At 41.5% G+C, this 23,117-nt stretch overlaps 1 protein-coding gene across 24 annotated transcripts in view; it reads right to left on the reverse strand.

Moving 5' to 3' along the window:
• The window catches only part of LOC112260180 (kinesin-like protein KIF1A), a 52,900-nt gene extending 36,935 nt beyond the window's left edge, over positions 1-15,965 (reverse strand). For 21 of the 24 annotated variants that reach the window (XM_042328605.1, XM_042328604.1, XM_042328608.1 and 18 more), the window contains exons 1-12: positions 15,620-15,965; positions 7,556-7,744; positions 5,402-5,475; positions 5,083-5,265; positions 4,199-4,267; positions 3,398-3,576; positions 3,122-3,233; positions 2,451-2,528; positions 2,164-2,229; positions 2,037-2,054; positions 1,781-1,859; positions 1,163-1,241 (exon numbers count right to left, since the gene is read on the reverse strand). In XM_042328605.1, the coding sequence (XP_042184539.1) occupies positions 1,163-1,241; positions 1,781-1,859; positions 2,037-2,054; positions 2,164-2,229; positions 2,451-2,528; positions 3,122-3,233; positions 3,398-3,576; positions 4,199-4,267; positions 5,083-5,265; positions 5,402-5,475; positions 7,556-7,661 (1,043 nt within the window). In that variant the 5' untranslated portion in view covers positions 7,662-7,744; positions 15,620-15,965. Of the gene's footprint in view, positions 1-1,162; positions 1,242-1,780; positions 1,860-2,036; positions 2,055-2,163; positions 2,230-2,450; positions 2,529-3,121; positions 3,234-3,397; positions 3,577-4,198; positions 4,268-5,082; positions 5,266-5,401; positions 5,476-7,555; positions 7,745-15,184; positions 15,303-15,619 lie in introns of those variants that run through there. The other 3 variants (XM_042328607.1, XM_042328606.1, XM_042328587.1) reach the window with 2 other exon arrangements.
• Between the last annotated feature and the right edge of the window lie 7,152 nt (positions 15,966-23,117).

Here is a 23,117-nt window from a genome sequence, read left to right on the forward strand (position 1 = left end):
ATACTTCCTGACTCAAGACATTTCAGCTTTTCATTTTTAATTTAAAAAAAAATAATAAATGGTGCTATATAGAAACTTTGTTACCCCTTTAACTGGCACACCAAGAAAAACATATATTTTTCTGTAAAAGATGTGTATTAGCCTCAGTATAGGCCATAATTGAAGGATTTTTCTTTGCATGACTTTGATAGATAATGCATTGCAAACATCTCAACCAGCCAGTTGATTGCCCATTTAGAGTAAACTAGTTTTCTATCTGAATTTGCATAGACTTTTTAATGTGTTTACAGTTTATATGCTTAGAATACCAGTAAAATGACATGTATTGAATGATATTGTGAAACATATAGAAGATAATAGGCAGACATTGAACCATGATATGAATTTCAAAGGATTTTTGTATTTGCACAGACAAAGAAAGTCCCATAACAATATTTCTCCATTGTCCATTATCACTAGCTTTGACTTAATAGCATTCCTTTAATGGGCAACTCAACCGCCTGGTAGAGCATAGATTTCAAGAGTTCCTAAATTAGTAACAACAACACATTTGTAATTGAATCATTCTTAAATTATGTTTTAGAGGTCAACAACATTTTGCAACGTTGTATATGTCCATTTTATACCCAATGAGTTAATAATTAATAATAATGATTGGTAAATGACGTTCACTTGCTGGTTTTCAACCATTTTTGAATGCATGTTAAAAAAAATATGGGAGTCCAATAACAATGACCGCATGATCAATTTACTAAATTACATTGGTGAGATAATAAAATATGCCAAACAAAATGCATATGCTTAATTTAATTTAAAATTGGTTGTCAAAATTAGCTCAACTGCCCAGTTGAGCTGCCTGTTAAAGGGTTAATGGTTCTTTATAGTTCCATTTAGAACCTGATGAGCATGGTTCTTTATTGAACCTTCAAACAAGGGTTCTATAAAGCACCAAAAATAACCCCTGTCTTGTACTATTTAGAACCACTTGTGTGTGTAGTCATTACACTTGTGTACATTACTTTATAAGGAGGCAGGTGGCTGGAACTAAAACTGATCCTCACAGAGAATGACAGTGATACTGAAGTACTGTAGGGTCACAGAATAACTATGGATTTGAAGTTTTTTTTAACCTGAGCATTTGACCTCAGAGCTGGGTTGTTACCTGAGGGTGCTCAGGGTCTCGTCATAGTTGATGTCAGCAGGGCTGAGGGCTGCCACCATGGCGGTGCGAGAGTTACCTCCTAATGGACAGAAAGGGGCAAAGAGGTTCATTTGGGGATGAGGGCAAGAGGAGGAAAGATTATTTAAAGGGCATCTGCAGAGGAATTCAACAAAAGAGTAAACAGTGATAAGGATGCTACATTTGACGTAGTCGGCATGATCTGGGCTAGTAGGTGGAAAGGGGGGCCGCGGCTGGTCAGGTAGGTGAGGGAGGACTAGAAGGTAGGTTGGCAGGTCTTGTGTCTTATGTTTATTGATGTTTTGTTTGCTGCAGCCCCTGCAAAATAATGGGGGCGTTGGTTGCCCATCTTTTCCCCTGGAAACAACCAAACAGGTATTTGAAAACCAGTGGGATTTGAGTTGTAAGCTGCTTGGATGGATATGGGCATCTAATATGTTTATAGACGTGTGAATTGGTCACCGTGGAAATGATGGAAAAGTTGAATAAAAGCTTTGAATCATCATCTGCAGGGGAATTAAACAAAATAGCAAACAGTGCTAAGAATGTTACAATTGGCGTAGTCGGCAGGTTCTGGGCTAGTAAGTGGAAAGTACGTACCCAGATTCTCTCTAAGAAGCCAGGTCAGCACTGAGTCTCTATAGGGGATGTGGCTCTCCACCTTCTTCTTCTTCTTGTTCTGTTAACAGTTTATTTTAACAATTAGGATAAGGATACTGTCTCAATAAAAGTGCATTTACCTGTTGGGAAATACAAGAAGAAACGCTCGTGAATCATCTACTTCCCAATCTCTTAATACCATTTCCCCAAATATTTTCAGAGAAAAAAAATGGAAGAAGTCATTGAAACTGTGTACCTTATTTGGTGCTGAGTCCTAGAAAGAAAAAGAAATTGACCGAACTTAATTAATTGGCAGTCTTACCAAAATTCCTTCAATGACCATACAGACAAAGAGTTGTGTACTGAAAACTATAGACTCTCACCACTTCAGCTAATGCAGAGATGACTTTCCCCAGTGTGGTCAAAGATTTATTGATATTTGCTCCTTCCTGAAAAGGAACAGATGGGGCACACTTAATCAAACGAAAAGCCTTGCGTGCAACACAAACAACTACACAGTCCACAATCTTGAGAAAGAGAGCCTAGAGGCTTTGTAAAGTTCATAGACATGTCAACTTGAAATGTTAACTTGAAACGGAGGAAATCCATACATTGATATCACTGGGGGGTCGGATTCAGCCCATAAAGTTGACCCAAAATAGCCTCTCACCTTCAGCCTGGTTCCTTTGGCTCCTGTAGAGTCTGCTCTCTCACTCCCAGCCAGATCCACCAGGCTGATCTTGCTCACCTGCAACAAGAAACTCTCTGTTATCATTTGTTTTGGCATGAATCTGCTTTGATACTCTGTATCACAGTGGGAAATGCCCAGATTCCAAATGCACAGTGGTAGCCCCGAGAAACTCTCTTTGAGGACTTATCTGTAATGAGTAGTGTTATCATGAACGATAACACAGTGGATGTCCAGATAGCATGGCAATATAGACCTCAATCATAGAGTTATAAACCATGCATAGGTCAAAGTGTTACAAAACCCTGGTGTGAGGCATCTTGAGGGATCTTAATTTGAGACAGTTTGCTACAGCAGGAAAATAATCTCAGCAGCAAGATGAAATGTGAGTTATTATGTGGATTATAATTAATGGACATTTTTTGTAGAGGTCAATACATTTTTCTTTAGGGCGAATCATGTCTGATTTCTTTTGGTGTGGAAATTACAAACTTTAAAAGCCCTTTGAAACCTGGAATGCACTGCAAATTTCACAGCAACAAGAGTGATCAAATTAAGATCCTACATCTGTAGGGGTTTATAACTCTATGGCCTCAACCTATTGCAGTAGCTTGAATATAAGGTTGAACCTGGTTATTAAGTCTGCGCAGTACCTTCTCAGATGTGTTTTCTGAATCCATGTCGTGTTTCTTCTGCGTGAAGATGATGTTGAAGACAGCATGAGAGCGGCTGCTGGTCTCGTTCATGTTGGTGGCTGCCACCGTCCTGAAGGAAGAAAGCATTTAACCTTGTGACATCCATCCATCTCTCATCCATCCATTCATTCATCCATCCACCTATTTATCCATCTATCCAGTCCATCCACCCCCCACATCCACCGACCCACCCATCCATCCATCATCCATCCATCCATTCTAAGTCCCATTTACCTGGCCTTGTTGCCAGACTCCATGAGGTCCTGGATGTCATTGTAGGAGGTAACGGCCAGCTTGGACAGGTCCTCCACGTAGGGCCCCATCAAGGGGTGCTCTCTCACACGCAGGTTCCCCTTGTTCTTCGGGTTCAGCAGGTCCCGCACACGCTCACAGTAGATCTCCATGTAGCTCACCTGTGGAGGTTGTCAATACTCTATAGAAGTGCCAATCAAGATAACTAAGTGCCAATCAAATGTCTATTGAGCAACACCACCTTGGGGCAGAGAAGACACTCTTATCTGAACTCTTAACATATGCACAGCAAAATTAATGGAGTGCATTTAACTTGGAAATGTACACTAAAACGACGTTGGAGGTGGCTTATGGTAGAGAAATTAACATAAAATTATCTGGCAACAGCTCTGTTGGACATTCCTGCAGTCAGCATGCCAATTGAGATGTGTTGTGTGACAAAACTGCACATTTTAGAGAGTGGCCTTTTATTGTCCCCAGCACAAGGTGTACCTGTGTAATGATCATGCTTTTTCATCAGCTTCTTGATATGCCACACCTGTCAGGTGGATGGATTATCTTGTCAAAGGAGAAATGCTCACTAACAGGGATGTAAACAAATTTGTGCATACAGTATGGGATCTTTTCTGGGATCTTTGATTTGAGCTCATTAAAAATGGGACAAACACTTTATATTTTTGTTCAGTATGTATCACCCAGGAGGTAAAAGCCCTACCCCACTGATAAGCAGTAGGCCTGTCCTGTACAGAAACTCATTCTCAAACCACTAGAGGGAGCACTCACCTCCACAGAGTAGGACAAGCTGTTTTCCTTATTGCTGTCACTTATCTTGGTGAATAGGTCCTCACACAGCTGGCAGACAGAGAACATGGAGGAGCATTGTTAGACTTGGATATGAACCAGGGTTGGGGTCAATTCCATTTCAATTCCATCCAATTAAGAAAGTACACTGTAATTCCAATTCCAATTATCTTCAATTAGGAAAATGTGGAATTGGAATTTGTTTTAGTTTCTGAATTGAAATGGAATTTACCCCAACCCTGATATGAACACAACATATGTATTATCAATAAAAGGCTTTGATGTTTTTGGCATAAAACTAAATGGGTTTCCAAAGATCCAGTATCTGACATGATGAAGTAACTTTACATTATATGATGTTCAACTACATTTGGTCATTCGTTCATTCATTCATCCATCCATTCATTCATCCATCCACCCATATATCCATCTATCCACCCATATATCCATCCATCCACCCTTCCACCCATCCATCCATCCATCCATCCACCCATCCATCCTTCACCCATCCATCAACCCACCCGTCCATCCACCCATCTACCCTTCCATCCACCCTTCCACCATTAACCCATCCACACTTCCACCCATCACACTTCCACCCACCCATTCATTCATCCGTCCATTAACCCACCCTTCCACCCACCCACCCATTCATCCATCCATCAACCCACCCTTCCATCCACCCTTCCACCATTAACCCATCCACACTTCCACCCATCACCCTTCCACCCACCCACCCATTCATCCATCCATCAACCCACCCTTCCATCCACCCACCCATCCATCATTCCATAATTCCATCTACCCTTCCATCCACCCAGCCATCCATCATTCCATCCACCAAGCCATCCAGCCATCCAGATTACCAGAGGGATGATGCCTTGCTGATCCTTCTGGTCCTGCTTGCCCATCATGGTGTAGCTCTTCCCAGATCCAGTCTGGCCATAGGCAAAGATACAAACATTGTATCCCTCAAAGGCATGCAGCAACATCTCCTCCCCAATGTCCTTGTACACCTGCTTCTGGGAATGATAGTTGATGTCCTCTGGCTGCAGAGAAAAAGACAGTGTTTAAGTATGAATACACCGTTAGTTAGCTATTACGGAGTGAATGCAGAGCTCATGGCTTGCATGGTCTTGAAACGCATGATATTCAAGTCTTTCAGGTGTATGTGGTGAAACTCACTGTTGTGTGTGACCAGTAAGAGTAGTCGAAGTTATAGCTCTTGTTCTCCTTCGGCTGTTTGGGGTTTATGATTGCTAAAAGCACAGACAACAAGTAAAGAAAGGTTAGAGAAGTGCCCAGACCAAGCCCATAAACTAGCAGAAAGTAAGCTATGGTGAAACACTGTGTAGTTCTTGGCTATGGCAGACCAAATGTAAATAGCAACTAGAAAGAGTCTTTGGCTGGCTACATAGATATCATTAGTGCAAAATGCATTGTCATCATTTTAGGGATAATTGTAGACCTGGTGGAATCTGAAATTAGGCCAGGCGTTTGGGGAAAGCTGAGCAAGTGCCTCTCTGTGAAGGATTGAATGGCCAAAGCACAAGAGTTGATCATGCTCCTGGTAGCAGCTACTGTCTGTGGTCCATATACACTGAGTGAAAAAAACATTAGGAACACCTTCCTAATATTGAGTTGCACCCCCTTTTGCCCTCAGAACAGCCTCAATTAGTCGGGGCATGGACTCTACAACGTGTAGCAAGCGTTCCACAGGGATGCATGTTGACTCCAATGCTTCCCACAGTTGTGTCAAGTTGGCTGAATATCCTTTGCATGGTGGACCATTCTTGATACACACGGGAAACTGTTGATCGTGAAGAAAAAAAAAACAGCAGCGTTGCAGTTCTTGACACACTCAAACCGGTGCGCCTGACACCTACTACCATACCCTGTTCAAAGGCACTTAAATCTTTTGTCTTGCCCATTCACCCTCTGAATGGCACACATACACAATCCATGTCTCAATTGTCGCAAGGCTTTAAAAAATCCATCTTTAACCAGTCTCCTCCACTTCATCTACACTGATTGAAGAGGATGTAACAGGTGAAAATCAATAAGGGATCATAGCTTTCACTTGGATTCACCTGGTCAGTCTATGTCTATGTACCTACACTGAGTGGTTTTGTGTACTCAGTGTAGGTACTACAGTGATGCAATAGTGATGATGTTCCTCTGGTTAATACAGTGGTGACTGACCTGTGATGATGTCACTTATGCACTTCAATAGACTGGGTTTGTGGGTTATATATTGTGTATCAGGTATTCATAGGGATATGTGATCAGACAAATTGGAAGTCTTTGTTGTGTGGAACAGAATAATGTGGTTCAGTCCTCCTGAGACAGTTGCATCCAAGAGAGAGGGTAGGACAACTATTTCCTATTTCCTTTCGTATTTTCTATTTCCTCATCCTTGTTCGCTTGTATTGACTGGAAAGGTGAAATTGAAGAGGATGGTTGGTATTGCTATTTGCCGTCCTCCCTATTACTTTCAACGGTCCAGTACTTTCACATCAGTAAGGAAGAGGAAAGAAAGCCATTTTTGAGTATACCGAATCTGTGCCATGCTAAAGACTGGGGGAATGAGGTCATCATCAGACCGTTGACAGGCACAAAGAAGCAGAATATGACACACACACACACATATCATCTGACCTAGCGTCTCAGCTGAGACAGAAACAACGAGGCCTTTTGGACCCTCTGGGCCACGTGATGAGGGATGAGAAGCTCTAGAGGTCACCCCCACAAACACATACACACAGAGACAGGCTCTCAGTTCTCATTGGAGCCTTTGTCTCATGTGTTGCACGCCTCACTACCCACCATCCTGTCACTTTCAAGCATGTGATCCGAGCATCAATCAAATCGACCATATTACTAAATATTTCATCAAACTACATTCATTATTGATGAGAACATCTCTGCCTGGAGTTATCAGACTGGAAATGCTGTATATCCCAATGGAAGGCCTTTCAAGGATTCATCAATACATATTCCAGAGATCTTACTAGTATAGAACATTACCTACATAGACTCTAATATTTCCCCTATCAGTACGTAAGCATGGCGGACCCCAAATCACTTCCTCATCAGTTGACTTGGCCCAACTAAAATATTTTAGATTTGAAATACTTCAATAGAAATGTTTTGTTTTGGTTGTGGTAGCCCAACCCTGGATAGGCCTTCTGATTTGGGGGCCAATTAACATCCATCCCAGGTTAATAAAGAAGTAACCTACAACGAAAGAGCAAAGCTGAAGACCTCAGGTCCATGTGTTTTCTTACACCAATGACAATATAATAGACATTTCTTATCATGCAAATATGCAATACTCACTTGTGGTGTTCCCTGACATCTGGATGATGCACTTGCTGTCCTTCCCGATCTCTCGAGAGTTGAAGGGACGGACCCGGACGGCCACCTTCACTGAAGCCCCCGCCATGATGCCTGTCAGTGGGGGGATGCGCCCGCGACTATAGAGGGGCTCAGTCAGGAGGGGCTTGTCACCAGGTAGATGCCTAACACCTGTGGAGAGGGAAGCCATAGTGAGATGGTGATTTGACTGAAGATCTAATTTGAACGAATTTGTAATGCCATCATCTAAGAAATGTTTTTTTTTTTTTCAAATCAATTTCTGAAAAGACTGCGCACGCACAGAAATATTGAGATGTATAAACTTGGCGCACTTGGCGACATGGCGACATGTTTGATTCCCGTTATGAATCAAACATGCCGTGAAACTGTGAACGAGCATTATACACTCTTAGAAAAAAAGGTGCCAAGTAGAACCATACAGGGTTCTTCGGTTTGTCCCCATAGGGGAACACTTTTTGGTGCTGGGTAGAACACTTTGCAGAGGGTTCTATCCAGAACCCTCTATGTAGGGTTTTTCAAGGAACCCCATGCATAAAATATGGTTCTGCCTAGAGTCGTCTATGAATGGTTCTACCATGAACCATTTTATTATCTAAAGGTTCTTCCTAAGCCATCTACGAAGGGTTCTAACGAGAACACTTTTTATGAATGTATAGAGCCCATCAGCCTTATTATGACAATACATAATATTTACTGTATCAGAAGACCTTTCATTAAGGGCCAAGTTTTATCCTAACACAGTGATGTTAAGAATCTCCTGGTTTACAATGTTGGTTTATAAAGTGATGTATAATTCTTACTGCAATCCAGCCAGAGTTAGGATATCCAACAAGTGGAATTGTTAATCACCCGCAACCTGCATTCTGGACTGCCAAGGTAGGGAAGATGGAATATTGTGACTACCTCAAACATCTAAACTGTCTCAACCATCTCAGTAACGGGTGCCATAAATCCAATTACTAACAGAGTGGATTCGTTTAGAAAACTGTATGTTATTTATATTTGTGTAACATAAAATGTATCAACCAATCAATGTACATGCAAAAACACAGATATTACAGTAAAACAAACAATTCTGAAACGCTACCTGCAATAGAGCTTGCTGGGAAAAATTATATATGGGTCTTTGTAGAACACTTCTTGCCTTCCAAGGAATCATCAAAGACTTCCAAAAACAGTTAATATGATGTTAATAAAGGTTCTAGGTAGTTTTCCAAAAAGGGTTCTTCTGATCAAAACGGTTCTTGGTAGAACCCTATCCCTCTGCAAATAACCCCTTTTATAGTGACAATAACACCCTTATTTTCTGTAGACTGGGGAGGAATTGGAATTAGGCCAAGACTGTATCTAAGGTAATAGCATTGCATGGCGAACTTGATCAAATGTCTTTAGAGGTGTTGGCAGAATGTTTTCTTTTGCAGTGACATTTGCTGTATCTGACTGTTTCTGAAAGACAACAACAAGTGCACATTGTTGTGAACCTGTAAACAGATTGTTTGAATTCAATAATGTTTTGCATTTACTTTTTCATGAACCTAAATATACTGCACTGTCTGCGAATTCTGAAACATTTTCTACTTTCTAATCTAAACTAGCCTACAGTAGGCCCACATACAGTGGTAGCCTACACACATCAATGCAAAAGATCAACTGTCTGTTCACCTGTGAAATTCTACTGTATGTAAACCGCACTCTCTTTCGGACATAAAAATGTGAAATTATAATATCGAATAGGCACAATGAGAGATGCGCACAATAATTTGTTGTATGGCTACTTGGGGAATATGAACTCATCGTGGCCATAAAAGGTGAGGAATTTATTTTGCAATGGTTATGATACATGTATTATGTTTATAAGTGAAATATTGTCTGCTCTGGAAATTTGACAGTACAGTATTCAGACATAGTCTACAAAACGTCAATGAAAAAGGTGAACTGTCTCGGATCAAATAGAGCGAAATACTTTAAATAGCTTATCTATTTACTACTGTAAACTGGGTGCAATTAAATGAGAGATGGGACAAATGGTAATTTATCTTAACTTGTTGAAGGCCTATAGGCTATTTCACGAATAGGAAAACATCAAAGTCAGAAAAGGTGAGGAATTTATTCTGCAATGATCATGGAAATGAAATAAATCATAGGAAATAAATGCCTATTTCCCACTCTCCCACTCCGGCACACGACGTAGCCGGTTTACTAAGCGCCAGTCCTGGCAACCCAGAATTACGCACACCTGGCAACCATCATTACGCACACCTGGCAACCATCATTACGCACACCTGGCAACCATCATTATACATACCTGGACTTCCTCACTGCCTTGATCACTTCCCCTTTATCTAGCACTCTGTAGCCTCATTCAACAGACAGTATTGGTTCTGTTTTCTTTTCCAGACGCTGCTCTTGTTTTGTATCTTGCCACATTAGTTATTATTAAACTCACCAACTGCACCTGCTTCATGACTCACTATGTCTCTGTTACAATAGATTTTCACTTTTCTCACAGCAAATTATTGCACCTTGCTATTATATTTATCTTCCTGTTTTTTTGTTATGAAAACGAGTGTCATCATACTGTATATTGTTATTAATATACACCTAATGTGTGATAACTAGCAAATTAATTAGCAAACTAACGTCAGCCTGCCTAGCTGGAGCTTCTGAAGAAGGAAAATGTTTTATTTGTACAATTTCCAAAAGATAAACAAACAAAAACATTTCCGAGACGTGTTTGTGCAGTCATTAGTAGCACAATTTCTAACTTATTTGCATTTATTTTGACTTGCACTTGTATGTTGACTTCTCCATTGATGTTGTTTTTAAGTTTTCGCAGATTTCCTTAGCGAATGTACAACCGTCACGAATTGAATTAAGGGGAGTTTCAGGCCCCGGAGTGAACATAATTGTACACTCGCAAACACGACTATAAACGAGGGCTGAGGGGCTTGGCTAACAATTTGGACCGCCCGCCAAGGTGGCGACGGGGATTCCCCCAAGGGCATAAGGCGAGGGTAAGTGGACGAGGGTGTGTCTTTTAAGTGTTTGAACTGCAGCCAGGGTGGGAACAAAGATGGGGAAAGCGACATCACGTTCCTATTGTCCGAAGCTCACTATAGTTTCCAGACCCTACTCGATTGGCTGTTAATATCTACACTGCGGGGAGGGGGGGGGAAATACTGTAATATTTACAGTAAATTACTGGCAGCACAAAAACCAGTAAATCACTGTAGATTTACAGGCCCTTTACCGTAACACAAATTTACTGCATATTACTGGAACACCTGACTACAGTACCATTATGGATTTCTAGAATTTACAGTGCATTACTGGAAGCACAGTGGTTAGTAAACTGTTGAAGATGTTCAGCGCCAGTAGCTAGTGCCAACAACAGGCAGTATTTAGCACAGTCAGAGCATGTAAACCCTTTCTGTAACCGTTACTGGGAATGTTGTTGTAGTTAAGGATGCATTGGTCTTCAAATGAACCTGGATTTGTTACAAGATACCGTTCTGATGTATCTCTGCACATCTCTGGCTAGTGCAAAGTATATTGCTATGTTCACAGTAACTTGCCACTAGATTCCTGTAAGTTACTGTAAAATTCTGAGCAATGACAGCGCAACACGGGTAAAAAAAAAAGTAAATGCAACTGTAAGCATGTTAGCATTTGTGTAGCACTTGCACTTCTAGAGGCCTGAAAGTCTTCCAAACTGGCTGGGATTACAGTGCAAAACAGATCAAAATGACACAGATAAATATTCAACCATTTGAAGTTTAAGACCTGCTGTCACTGACGTGTTCTTTATACACCTTAAGCAGCTAGAAAACTACTCCAACATATCAGTTCAATTGGTACACAGCATTCTCAATAACGGGTGCATGAAATAACTTACAAGGCACGCCTCAAAATAAGTTCATGAGCCAGTGATGCTTTCCCCTCCCACAACATTTTCCTACAATACACTATATTTGAGAGAATGCTGCAGTAAATATACAGCAGACAGTACTTTATTGTTAAATGTTACTGTAATAAAAGTACAGCAATTGCTAACATCAAATATGTAATTATATATATCAGCATACCAATTGGGCGTTTTATTTCACTTGAACTTGTAGAGGCCATAACCAAGGTCTAAACTGGCAGTGACTCCCAGGACAAAAAAAGATCGAAAGGACATGGCTAAACACTCAATCATTAAAGGTTTGAAACTTGATGCCACTTTGATCTGTTCCATATATACATTTAATTGTTAGGAAAGTACTACCGCACATCAATTCAATGGGGTTTATTGGCATGGGTAACATGTGTTTACATTGCCAAAGCAAGTGAACTAGACAATCAGAAATGAACAACAAACACTAAACTCACAAACATGGCAAAGGGATAGAAACATTTGTCATATAGTGATTATATACAGTCTTGTAAAAATGAGCAAACACATCTCATTTACATTGGTACAGCACTCTCACTAACGGGTGAAACAAGTGTAGCCTCTTACAAGGTATACCTCCAAATTTGTGAGGAGGGTGCAAATTGTGGACTGCAATTTTGGGGAGTTCCGGCATGTGGGCATTCCTGCATCTTCAGGAACCTCTCTTTATACTTACAGTGCATTCGGAAAGTATTCAGACCCCTTCCCTTTTTCCACATTTTGTTACTTTACAGTCTTACTCTAAAATGGATTAAATATTTTTTTCCCTCATCAATCTACACACACAACCCCACAATAACTAAGCAAAAACTGTTTTTTAGATTCTTTTTGATCATTTATTTCTAAATAAAAACAGAAATACCTTATTTACATAAGTATTCAGACCCTTTGCTAGGAGACTCGAAATTGAGCTCTGGTGCATCCTGCTTCCATTGATCGTTCTTGAGCTGTTTCTACAACTTGATTGGAGTCCACCTGTGGTAAATTAAATTGATTGGACATGATTTGCCTACATAAGGTTCCACAGTTGACAGTGCATGTCAGAGCAAAAACCAAGCCATGCGGTCGAAAGAATTGTCCGTAGAGACAGGATTGTGTCAAGGCACAGATCTGGGGAAGGGCAGGAAAAAATGTCTGCAGAATTGAAGGTCCCCAACAACATAGTGGCCTCCACCAATCTTAAATGGAAGAAGTTTGGAACCACCAAGACTCTCCAGGGGCTGGCCGCCCGGCCAAACTGAGCAATTCTTGGAGAAGGACCTTGGTCAGGGAGGGTGACCAAGAACCTGATGGTTCCTATGTGGAGATGGGAGAACCTTCCAGAAGGACAACCATCTCTGCAGCACTCCACCAATCTGACCTTTATTGTAGAGTGGCGACACGGAAAACACTCCCAAGTAAACAGCACATGACAGCCCGCTTGGAGTTTGCCAAAAGGCACCTAAATGACTCTTAGACCATGAGAAACAAGATTCTCTGGTCTCATGAAACCAAGATTGAGCTCTTTAGCCTGAATGCCAAGTGTCACGTCTGGAGGAAACCTGGCACCATCCCTACGGTGAAGCATGGTGGTGGCAGCATCATGCTGTGGGGATGTTTTTCAGCGGCAGGGACTGGGAAACTAGTCAGGATCGAGGGAATGATGAACTGAGCAAAGTACAGAAAGATCCTTGATGAATATCTGCTCTAGAGCGCTCAGGACCTCAAAATGGGGTGAAGGTTCACCTTCCAACAGGACAATGACCCTAAGCAAACAGCCAAGACAATGCTTGAGTGGCTTCGGGACAAGTCTCTGAATGTCCTTGAGTGGCCCAGCCAGAGCCCGGACTTGAACCCGATCGAACATCTCTGTGCAGCGACGCTCTCCATCCAACCTAACAGGACCTGCAGAGAAGAATGGGAGAAACTCCCCAAATACAGGTGTGCCAAGCTTGTAATGTCATACCCAAGAAGCTTGAGGCTGTAATCGCTGCCAAGGTGCTACAACAAAGTACTGATTAAAGGGTATGAATACTTATGTAAATGTGATATTTCTTTTTTTATATAAATTAGAAGAATTCCTAAAAAACTGTTTTTGCTTTGTCATTATGGGATACTGTGCGTAGATTGATGAGGAGAAAAAACAATTGAATCCATTTTAGAATAAGGCTGTAACGTAACAAAATGTAGAAACAGTCAAGCGGTCTGAATACTTTCCGAATGCACTGTATAACGTTACATTTTTAAGCTAGGACAGGCGGGAGACTTTGGGCGCTCCAGTACAGTAGGTGGCGTTAATGCACAATAACGTTGGATGCCGATAAACCCCAGAGAAGAAGGGGAGGGGGCGACAACGGTAGTTAGCTAACCATACACCAGTAGACAGTGTCCTTTGTCCTCGCCTGTCGGGCGCAGTTTTCTCGCAGTTCTGTTAATGACGGCAGGGGTAGGTGTTCAACAGGAGAGAGCGAAGGACACTGTGTGCTAGCTTAGCCAGCTAGTCTGGTAGTCCGGGAGGCGGTGGCGACACCGTGTGCTCGCTAGCTAACTAACTAGCTAGCTAGCACATGGTGTCCCTAACGAGCAAGTTAGCTTGTTAGCACACCGTGTCCCTAAACGAGCAAGTTAGCTAGTTAGCTAGCTACACAGTGTCACCCCAGCCTACGGTGCTAGCGGGGGGCTGTTCATGAAGGAATCAATGGAATGCTTGAGGGGGAATGCCCACATGCAGGAATGCCCCAAATTGCGGGCCCATTATTGAAATGTGTTAATGGGCCACAACAATACCATGAACCCGAAAAATGCTTTTGGCACTCCAAAATTACAGTATGGTACAATATTATGTTGGGGGAGTACTGAATTACAGTATATTACTGTAGATTTACAGGGAAAGGTTTTTAAATTCACAAAACAGTTTGTCACTGTATTCTGTGGGTGGTACTGTGTTTCAGTACATATCTAACAGTACAGTAGCCCGTGTGTTACTGTAGATATACAGAACAAATATATACATATTGGTATGTAGACTACTGTATTATGTAGGGTACAGCATTCTAACTAATGGGTGCAAGAAAATATAGCCTTTTACAAGGCGCACCTCAAAATATGTTAATGAGACAGAGATTATTTTGCAAACCACATTATCCCACAATGCATCATAATTCCCAGTGTGCCAGCTGTAGATATACAGCAAAATAGGTAATACAGTATTTTAATACAGTATTTTAATTTGTCAATTTAAAGCAATGTGTAGCACTACATAGCCTGTTTGCTAGCACCAACATGAGAGCAAACTAGCGTGGCTATCTGTACAATCGATCACTGCTCTTATTTCTTTTCATTCTCGATGGGTATTTAAATATTTTCGTCTACAACGCAGCAGCTGACAATGCCAATATGTAGCCTAATTAGGGCCTGCGTCCGTAGGCCTATTGACCAAATAATGTCCCATCCATTACAAAATAGTTTGGCTTGTTACGTTTCATGATTTCCTTGATTCTACAGAAAGCAATAGGCTATCAACACAATGTGGTTGCGAAAAATCTCCCCAGTCATATCTTTCATGTGCACACCGTCAGAACACATATATTTTTGCCAGCGTCACAAAACATACAGCCCGCAAAAAAAAAATGTAATAAATACATAAATTACATAATTGACAAATATTATGCACCGACCTAGTTCGTGGTTTTCTGTTTACACTCGAAAAGACCGAAAATTCATAGCGTAAATATTGTCTTCTCCAACATCTTGCGCTGCCGCACCTCAATGCAAACGCACTGTCAAAGCAATAGGCTACTGGCCATCACTCCATTTGGTGCTATGCTATTCGCCCACTGTAAATATCGATGTCATTGAATTCATCCGCCCATAAATTCATCCCTGCGACACGTTAGCAAATTCAGGATTATCAGATATAGTTGTTTGTTTTGACTGTGAATCAGATTGAATTAAATAGGCTATTGACAAGGTTATTCTGTAAACCTGTAAAAACAATTGTTTCAACCCTGAGAAAGAGCGGAGCACCACCCTTGGTTCCCCACTGCGTCAACCCAAGGCCATGATCAAAAAACAACATCTCATCAGAAAATAACACATCTCAATCGTTTTACCTAACCACCTCGAATTCGACGACAGCAGTGGGTTCCTCCTTGATATGTTTTCCTCCCGTCGATATCAGCTAACAGCCTCCCTCGGTGTATCCATGCAGGGAGTATCCGCCCGGGCAATAGAAAGAGACACAGAGCTAGACCACCCCAGTCAGGGCTATGGGTGAATGGTTTCTAACAGGGCCTGGTACACAGTAGCGCGTCAGTCTGTCTGCCAGCAAGCCAGACATGGGTATGGTAGGGTAGGGGAGTAGACAGGGAGGAGAGAGGAGAGGAATTAGGCTAGAGCTAGATGGATGCAGGAGGCGAGCTCAGAAGAGAACGACCTTTGGTTGGTCCACAGTAAAAATGGCTCAGGTGCCTCAGCCAAGGCTGTTGGGAGTCAGTGATGACATCGGCATCATCGTAGTGGGAGCAGGCAGTAGAGCAGTTATTTAAGAAGAAAAAAAAATGTATTGCAACAATAATAACAATATTACACATCAATACAGTGTAATATAATGGGGGGGGAATGAAATAATAGAACCCAGTGATGCAACACAGAGAAGGGAGGAGGGAGGGGGAAACTGAGGGAGAGAGCAAACGGAATGAAAAGGCTGGGATGGATCGGAAATGGCTAGGGATCCATGTGTTGCCGCCATGATACAAAGAACAGATACAGTACTTTGAGGTGGGGTAGATCTCATTGGTGTCTCACTAAGCTAAACAGTAGAGAGTAACGTTGTAATTCTATCCCGGGGTCAATGCATGTACACATACAGTACTACACCAAACATGCATCCACTGGCTGTTCAGTGAATGAAGTCTTTGTTGTTCGAGTTCAAGTATTCAGCTGTGTGGACACGAGTCAACAATTTGGGTCATTGTTTCTGGCAAATATGGTTTCTTTGTCTAGTGACACAAAGGATTTGTGTTATTTACACTGGACTGCAACACTATTACAGAGTAGAGAGCAGAGATATGTTCGAAATGTTCTAAGAAGTCACCATGTAATTCCTTGTATTTGTATTTCCGTGAGTGATCTCTGTGAAGTAAATATATTCATGGGATCTTCTTCCTTTCAAGACACTGTAGTTCTCTTCCGATATATTCTAATGAAGCTCTTTCTCAAATCAATTTAATAAGTCATCATTTTGAATAGACAGTATCCTTGATCATATTCTCTATCAGAGCCCGGTCATAGAGGCTGTATCACAACCGGCCGTGATTGAGAGTCCCGTAGGGGCGGCGCACAATTGACCCAGCGTCGTCCGGGTTTGGCCGGTGTAGGCTGTCATTGTAAATAGGAATTTGTTCTTAACTGACTTGCCTAGTTAAATGAATGTTAACATTTAAAAATAATAATAATAAAAATAGAGGTCGCTGAGGAGGGTAGTAGAAGCGCAATGTTTCAACGCCATCTGCTGGACAGCTGTCACTATTACATAAAGCCGGCGTAGATAATCAAATCAAATCAAAATAGCACAATAAAATAACAATACCGAGGCTATATACAGGGGGTACCAGTACCGAGTTAATGTGAGGGGGTACAGCTTAGTCGAGGTAATTCGTACATGTATGTAGAGGTAAAGTGACTTTGCATAGATGATAAACAGCAAGTAGCAGCAGTGTAAAAACAAAGGGGGGTGTCAATGTAAATAGTCCAGGTGGCCATTTGATTAATTGTTCAGCAGTCATATGGCTTGGGGGTAGTAGCTGTTAAGGAGCCTTTTGGGCGTAGACTTGGCACTCCGATAACGCTAGCCATGTGGAAGCAGAGACTGGGGTGGCCAGTCCTCTTCTGGCTGTGCCGGGTGGAGATTTACAGAACAGAACATGGCCAAGATGTTCAAATGTTCATAAATGACCAGCATGGTCCAATAATAATAAGGCAGAACAGTTGAAACTGGAGCAGCAGCACGGCCAGGTGGACTGGGGACAGCAAGGAGTCATCATGTCAGGTAGTCCTGAGGCATGGTCCTAGGGCTCAGGTCCTCCGAGAGAGAGAAAGAAATAGAGAATTAGAGAGAGCACACTTAAATTCACACAGGACACCGAATAGGACAGGAGAAGTACTCCAGATATAACAAACTGACCCTAGCCCCCCGACACATAAACTACTGCAGCATAAATACTGGAGCCTGAGACAGGAGGGGATTGAGATTGTTGGGGCGGTATGCCAATTGGAGTGGGTCTATGGTTTCTGGTTCATGATGGTGTTGATGTGAGCCATGACCAGCCTTTCAAAGCACTTCATGGCTACCGATGTTTGCTACGGGGCAGTAGTCATTTAGACATGTTACCTTTGGTTTCTTGGGCACAGGGACTATGGTGGTATGCTTGAAACATGTAGGTATTACAGACTCGGTCAGGGAGAGGTTGAAAATGTCAGTGAAGACACTTGCCAGTTGGTCCGCACATGCTCTGAGTACACGTCCTGGTAATCCGTCTGGCACGCGGCCTTGTGAATGTTAACCTGTTTAAAGGTCTTGCTCACATCGGCTACGGAGAGCGTGATCACACAGTCGTCTGGAACAGCTGGTGCTCTCATGCATGCTTCAGTGCTGCTTGCCTCGAAGCGAGTATAAAAGGCATTTAGCTCGCCTGGTAGGCTCGCGGCTGTGTTTCCCTTTGTAGTTTGCAATAGTTTGCAAGCCCTGCCACGCGTCAGAGTCAATTGTTCGTCGGAGGGCATAGTGTGATTTCTTATAAGCGTCCCAATTAGTGTCCCGCTCCTTGAAAGTGGCAGTGTAACTGTACTAACTTTAGACCGTCCCCTCGCCCATACCCGGGCGTGAACCAGGGACCCTCTGCACACATCAACAACAGTCACCCACGAAGCATCATTACCCATCGCTCCACAAAAGCCGCGGCCCTTGCAGAGCAAGGGGAACCACTACTTCAATGTCTCAGAGCAAGTGACGTCACCGATTGAAACGCTATTTAGCGCGCACCGCTAACTAAGCTAGCCGTTTCACATCCGTTACAGCAGCTCTAGCCTCTAGTTCGGTGTGGATGTTGCCTGTAATCCATGGCTGCTGGTTGTGATATGTACGTACGGTCACTGTGGGGACGATGTCGTTGATGCACTTATTGATGAAGCTGGTGGCTGAGTTGGTATACTCCTCAATGCCATTGGATGAATCAGAGAACATATTCCAGTCTGTGTTAGCAAAACAGTCCTGTAGCGTAGCATCCACGTCATCTGACGACTTCCATTTTGAGCGAGTCACTGGTACTTCCTGCTTTAGTTTTTGCTTGTACGCAGGAATCAGGAGGATAGAATTATGGTCAGATTGTCCAAATGGAGGGTGAGCTTTTAAAATGTTTTTTTTTTAAATATACTTCGTTTTTATTGTAGGAACACAAAGAAAGTACAAATAAAGTCAAATAAAAGAACAACAAAAAAAGATCTGGCAGTTACAGTGCACTTCATACCTTCATCATCATATCACCATATTAGTTACATTGACATCTTTGAATTAGACCTTTTCCAAGTACGAAACCCATTTTTCCCAGTATTCTTGACCTCTCTCCTGTTGAGTTCTTAAAGCAAAGGTCATATGCTCCATGTGGTGTATTTCTTCTACAATGTCTATCCTTTGTGTCACTGTGGGAGGGTCTTTTTGAAGCCATTTCCTAGTTATAACCTTTTTCCTGGCTGCAAGTAGAACCTTCAAGAGGTACTTTTCTCTATTGTGTAAGTTATCAGGTATTTCACCCATGTACAAAGAAATGAATGTTTGTTCTATGTCAAATCCCATTATTTTTCCAATGTTAGATCTTATTTCTCCCCAGTATGTTTCGATTGCGGGGCAAGTCCAAAAGATATGAGAGTGGTCCGGGAGGGCGAGCTTTGTATGCGTCTCTGTGTGTGGAGTAAATGTGGTCTAGAGTGATTTTTTTCTCCGGTTGCACGTGACATGCTGGTAGAATTTAGCTAAAACAAATTAAAGTTTGCCTGCATTAAAGTCCTCGGCCACGAGGAGCACCGCTTTTGGATGAGTATTTTCTTGTTTGCTTATGGCCTTATACAGCTCGTTGAGTGCGGTCTTAGTGCCAGCATCAGTTTGTGGTGCTAAATAGATGGCCACGAAAAATATAGATGAAAACTCTCTTGGGCAGATAGTGTGGTCTACAGCTTATCATGAGGTACTCTACCTCAGGCAAGCAATACCGAGACCTCCTTAATATTAGACAACGCGCACCAGCTGTTATTTATAAATAGACACACACCACCACCCATCCTACCAGACGTATCTGTTCTTTCCTGCCAATGCACGGAAAACCCACGTAAAACTCCGCCAACTGTATATGATCCTTTTTGTCATTCTGCCACGACTCAGTGAAACAAAAGATATTACAGTTTTTAATGTCCCGCTGGTAGGATAGTCTCGAGCGGAGATCATCCATTTTATTCTCCAGTGATTTCACGTTGGCCAATAGAACGGATAGTAGAGGCGGGTTACCCACACGCCGATGAATTCTCACAAGGCACCCCGCTCTCCGCCCCCTGTATTTCCATCTTCTATTCACGCAAATGTTGGGGATTCGGGCCTGGTCTCTGAGAAGCAGTATATCCTTTGCGTCGGACTCATTAAAGAAAAGATCTTCATCCAGTTTGAGGTGAGTAGTCGCTGTTCTGATATCCAGAAGCTCTTTTTGGTCATAAGAGACAGTAGCAGCAACATTATGTACAAAATAGGTTACAAACAATGAGAAAAAACACACAAAATAGCATAGTTGGTTAGGAGACCGTCAAATGCTTTATGATGTGGTTATAATGCATTATAAGATCTGCCATAAGAACCTACCTTATTATGTCTCATTTTCCTCTCATAATATAGTAATGATTCTGACTACCTAACATCTTTAGTCATTTGAAAATGTAGAGACAAAAGATATTAAAGATATAAAAAAATATATATATATTAAAGACATGCTTATAAAAATAATCAAATGTTTGAAGGTCACTATTTTGTGAACCTGTTTTGCAGTATTGACTTGTGCAAGGGTCACAAAAATTGTATGCTCGGTTTGTGATGGACAACAGTGACAAACTGATAGCCTGACAGACGTCATGTCTGCTCTTCTGTTCATCAGATAAGGAAAGACATGATGTAGGCAGGACAAAAAGTGTTAAGCTGGCATGTTATTTGGACATGTGGGGCCAGTACATATATATTCAGTACAGGGGTCCTGACAGTGCTCATGATCATGCCAGATTTGATTTCCCCTTTTTCGCTTTACCCAAACCAAATCAATATACCCTTTCTCCTCCCCTTTCTCTCCCTCTACATCTCTTTCTCGCTTCCTCTTACCCCCTTCTCACCCCCCCTCTCTCTCTCTTTCTCTCTCTCTCTCTCTCTTCCTCTCACCCCATTCTCTCGCTCTCTCTCTCTCGTGCTCTCTCTCTCTAGCGCAAAGGCCACAGAGATAAACAGTCTGTCAAATGATTGATCACGTGTGACATCAGAGGGAGGCACACGGATCGTTCAAGATCCTGTTGTAACATAATAGCTAAACCAGACTGGACAAACTTGAAGCCAATTGAGCTGCCCCCTACTTCGAGAAACTCACAACTTTGTTTCATCAAGCAAGGAAAATTCTAAATTATTCATCCTGTCCACTAGACATTCATTCACAATGGATGGTATATTGTTATACCTATTACATGTGTTTCTGCATGGATTTCTGAAAATAGAGTTCTGGCTATCACATTGTATTCTCATTCAATCGATCAATTTATGATGTGAATCGAATGTATATTATAGTACTCCTTCAAGTAACTCCTTTAATTTATCTTACCCCTTCCTTCCTTGAACTCTTTTAAGTCGACAAGTTGGTCAAAACTCCCACCCTGAATGACTTCACTGTACTCAAAGTCAATGAAAAGTCATTATTACTTTAAAATATTTATGTGATACTGACTCAAATCTATACTAAAAATGAATATAAACGCAACATGTAAAGTGTTGGTCCTAATGTTCATGAGCTGAAATCAAAGATCCCAGAAATGTTCCATACGCACATACTCTCAAATTTTGTGCACAAAATTGTTTACATCCCTGTTAGTGAGTATTTCTCCTTTGCCAAGATAATCCATCCACCTGACAGGTGTGGGTTATCAAGAAGCTGATTAAACAGCATGATCATTACACAGGGGCACCTTGTGCTGGGGACAATAAAAGGCCACTCTAAAATGTGCAGTTTTGTCACACAACACAATGCCGGAGTGCACGCTCCGGCTGCTCAAGGTTCCTTTCCGCTACCTGTTTGGACCAGGACCGTCCAATGTGCCGCCCCATGTTTTAGCCGCAGGTGGTAGGGCAATTATCGGCCATTTGCACCCAGAAATGTACGAGGTAAATATGTAAACCCATGGCTGCACCCCTGCCTAGTCAAGTGAAATCCATAGATTAGGGCTTAATTTATTTCATTTGACTGATTTCCTTCTTTGAACTGTAACTCAGTTTAACTCTTTAAAATCTTAAAAAGTGTTACATTCTGTGTTTAAATTTTTGTTTAGTGTAAATGAAAGCCACACCAACTCTATTTTTGTAAATTGTGATAACAAATTACCTTTTTTCCCAGCATGCTCTATTTCAGATAGATTTTTTTTAAAATGTTTTTCATATCTGTGTTTTTGCATGTGCATTGATTGATTGATTAAATGTTATGCTATAAAAAATATATATAATTTTTTCTAAACTAATCCAATCATTGAAGTTTTGCACCTGTTACTGAAATGGTTGTTCCAGTTTAAATGTCTTAGGTAGTTTCTGCCCACTCTTCTTAACCTTGGCAGTCATTATGAATGCAGGTTGCGGGTGAATACATATGTCAACTGTTGGACTAATGCTGGCTAGATTCCAATAGTAATTGCTCATCCCTTTGCAAGCCAATGTAATGTGAACAGTTAGGGTTGCAGAATTCTAGTAAGTTTTCCAGAAACCCTGGTTGGAAGATTACAGGAAAATATTTGCAGAGTTTTGCAACCTTTCTTGCAGGCTTGATGTGGCCTGTAAAACAACGAGTTTCAGGCCATTGTATAAAATGCCTTATGACATACAGTATGTAATGGTTCAAGTATGATTTTTTTTCTTTCTTTTGGAAAAGTTTTATTAACACATTTCCTTTAAAAAAAGCTCATACATTTTTTACATAATTTAAACACATAAAAACGGCAACAAAGCATAAAACACAGCATTTGAAAGTTATATTTAAATTTGTAAAAAAGTACGTGTTGTTAAAATCAATGAAAACAACCATGAATAAAAGTACTTTCCTTGTAAACATCAAATCTGTAAAAGCCATTTAAAATGTGTACTAATGATCTAACAAAGGTAAAACATTTTTAAGACATGAAAAACATGTTAAAAAGTCACTTTGTTAAAAGGCTGTCTTCGGTCCCTTGTACAGGAGCGGGGTGAGTCCTTATCAAACTCGCCTCATCCTGCTCCTCTAAATAAATTACTGTCCCTCCTGCTGTGGGGGACCCTTCGCCTGAGGTCGAGGCCCC

Source organism: Oncorhynchus tshawytscha, linkage group LG10 (assembly GCF_018296145.1).
Source record: "Oncorhynchus tshawytscha isolate Ot180627B linkage group LG10, Otsh_v2.0, whole genome shotgun sequence".
Lineage (NCBI taxonomy): Eukaryota > Metazoa > Chordata > Actinopteri > Salmoniformes > Salmonidae > Oncorhynchus > Oncorhynchus tshawytscha.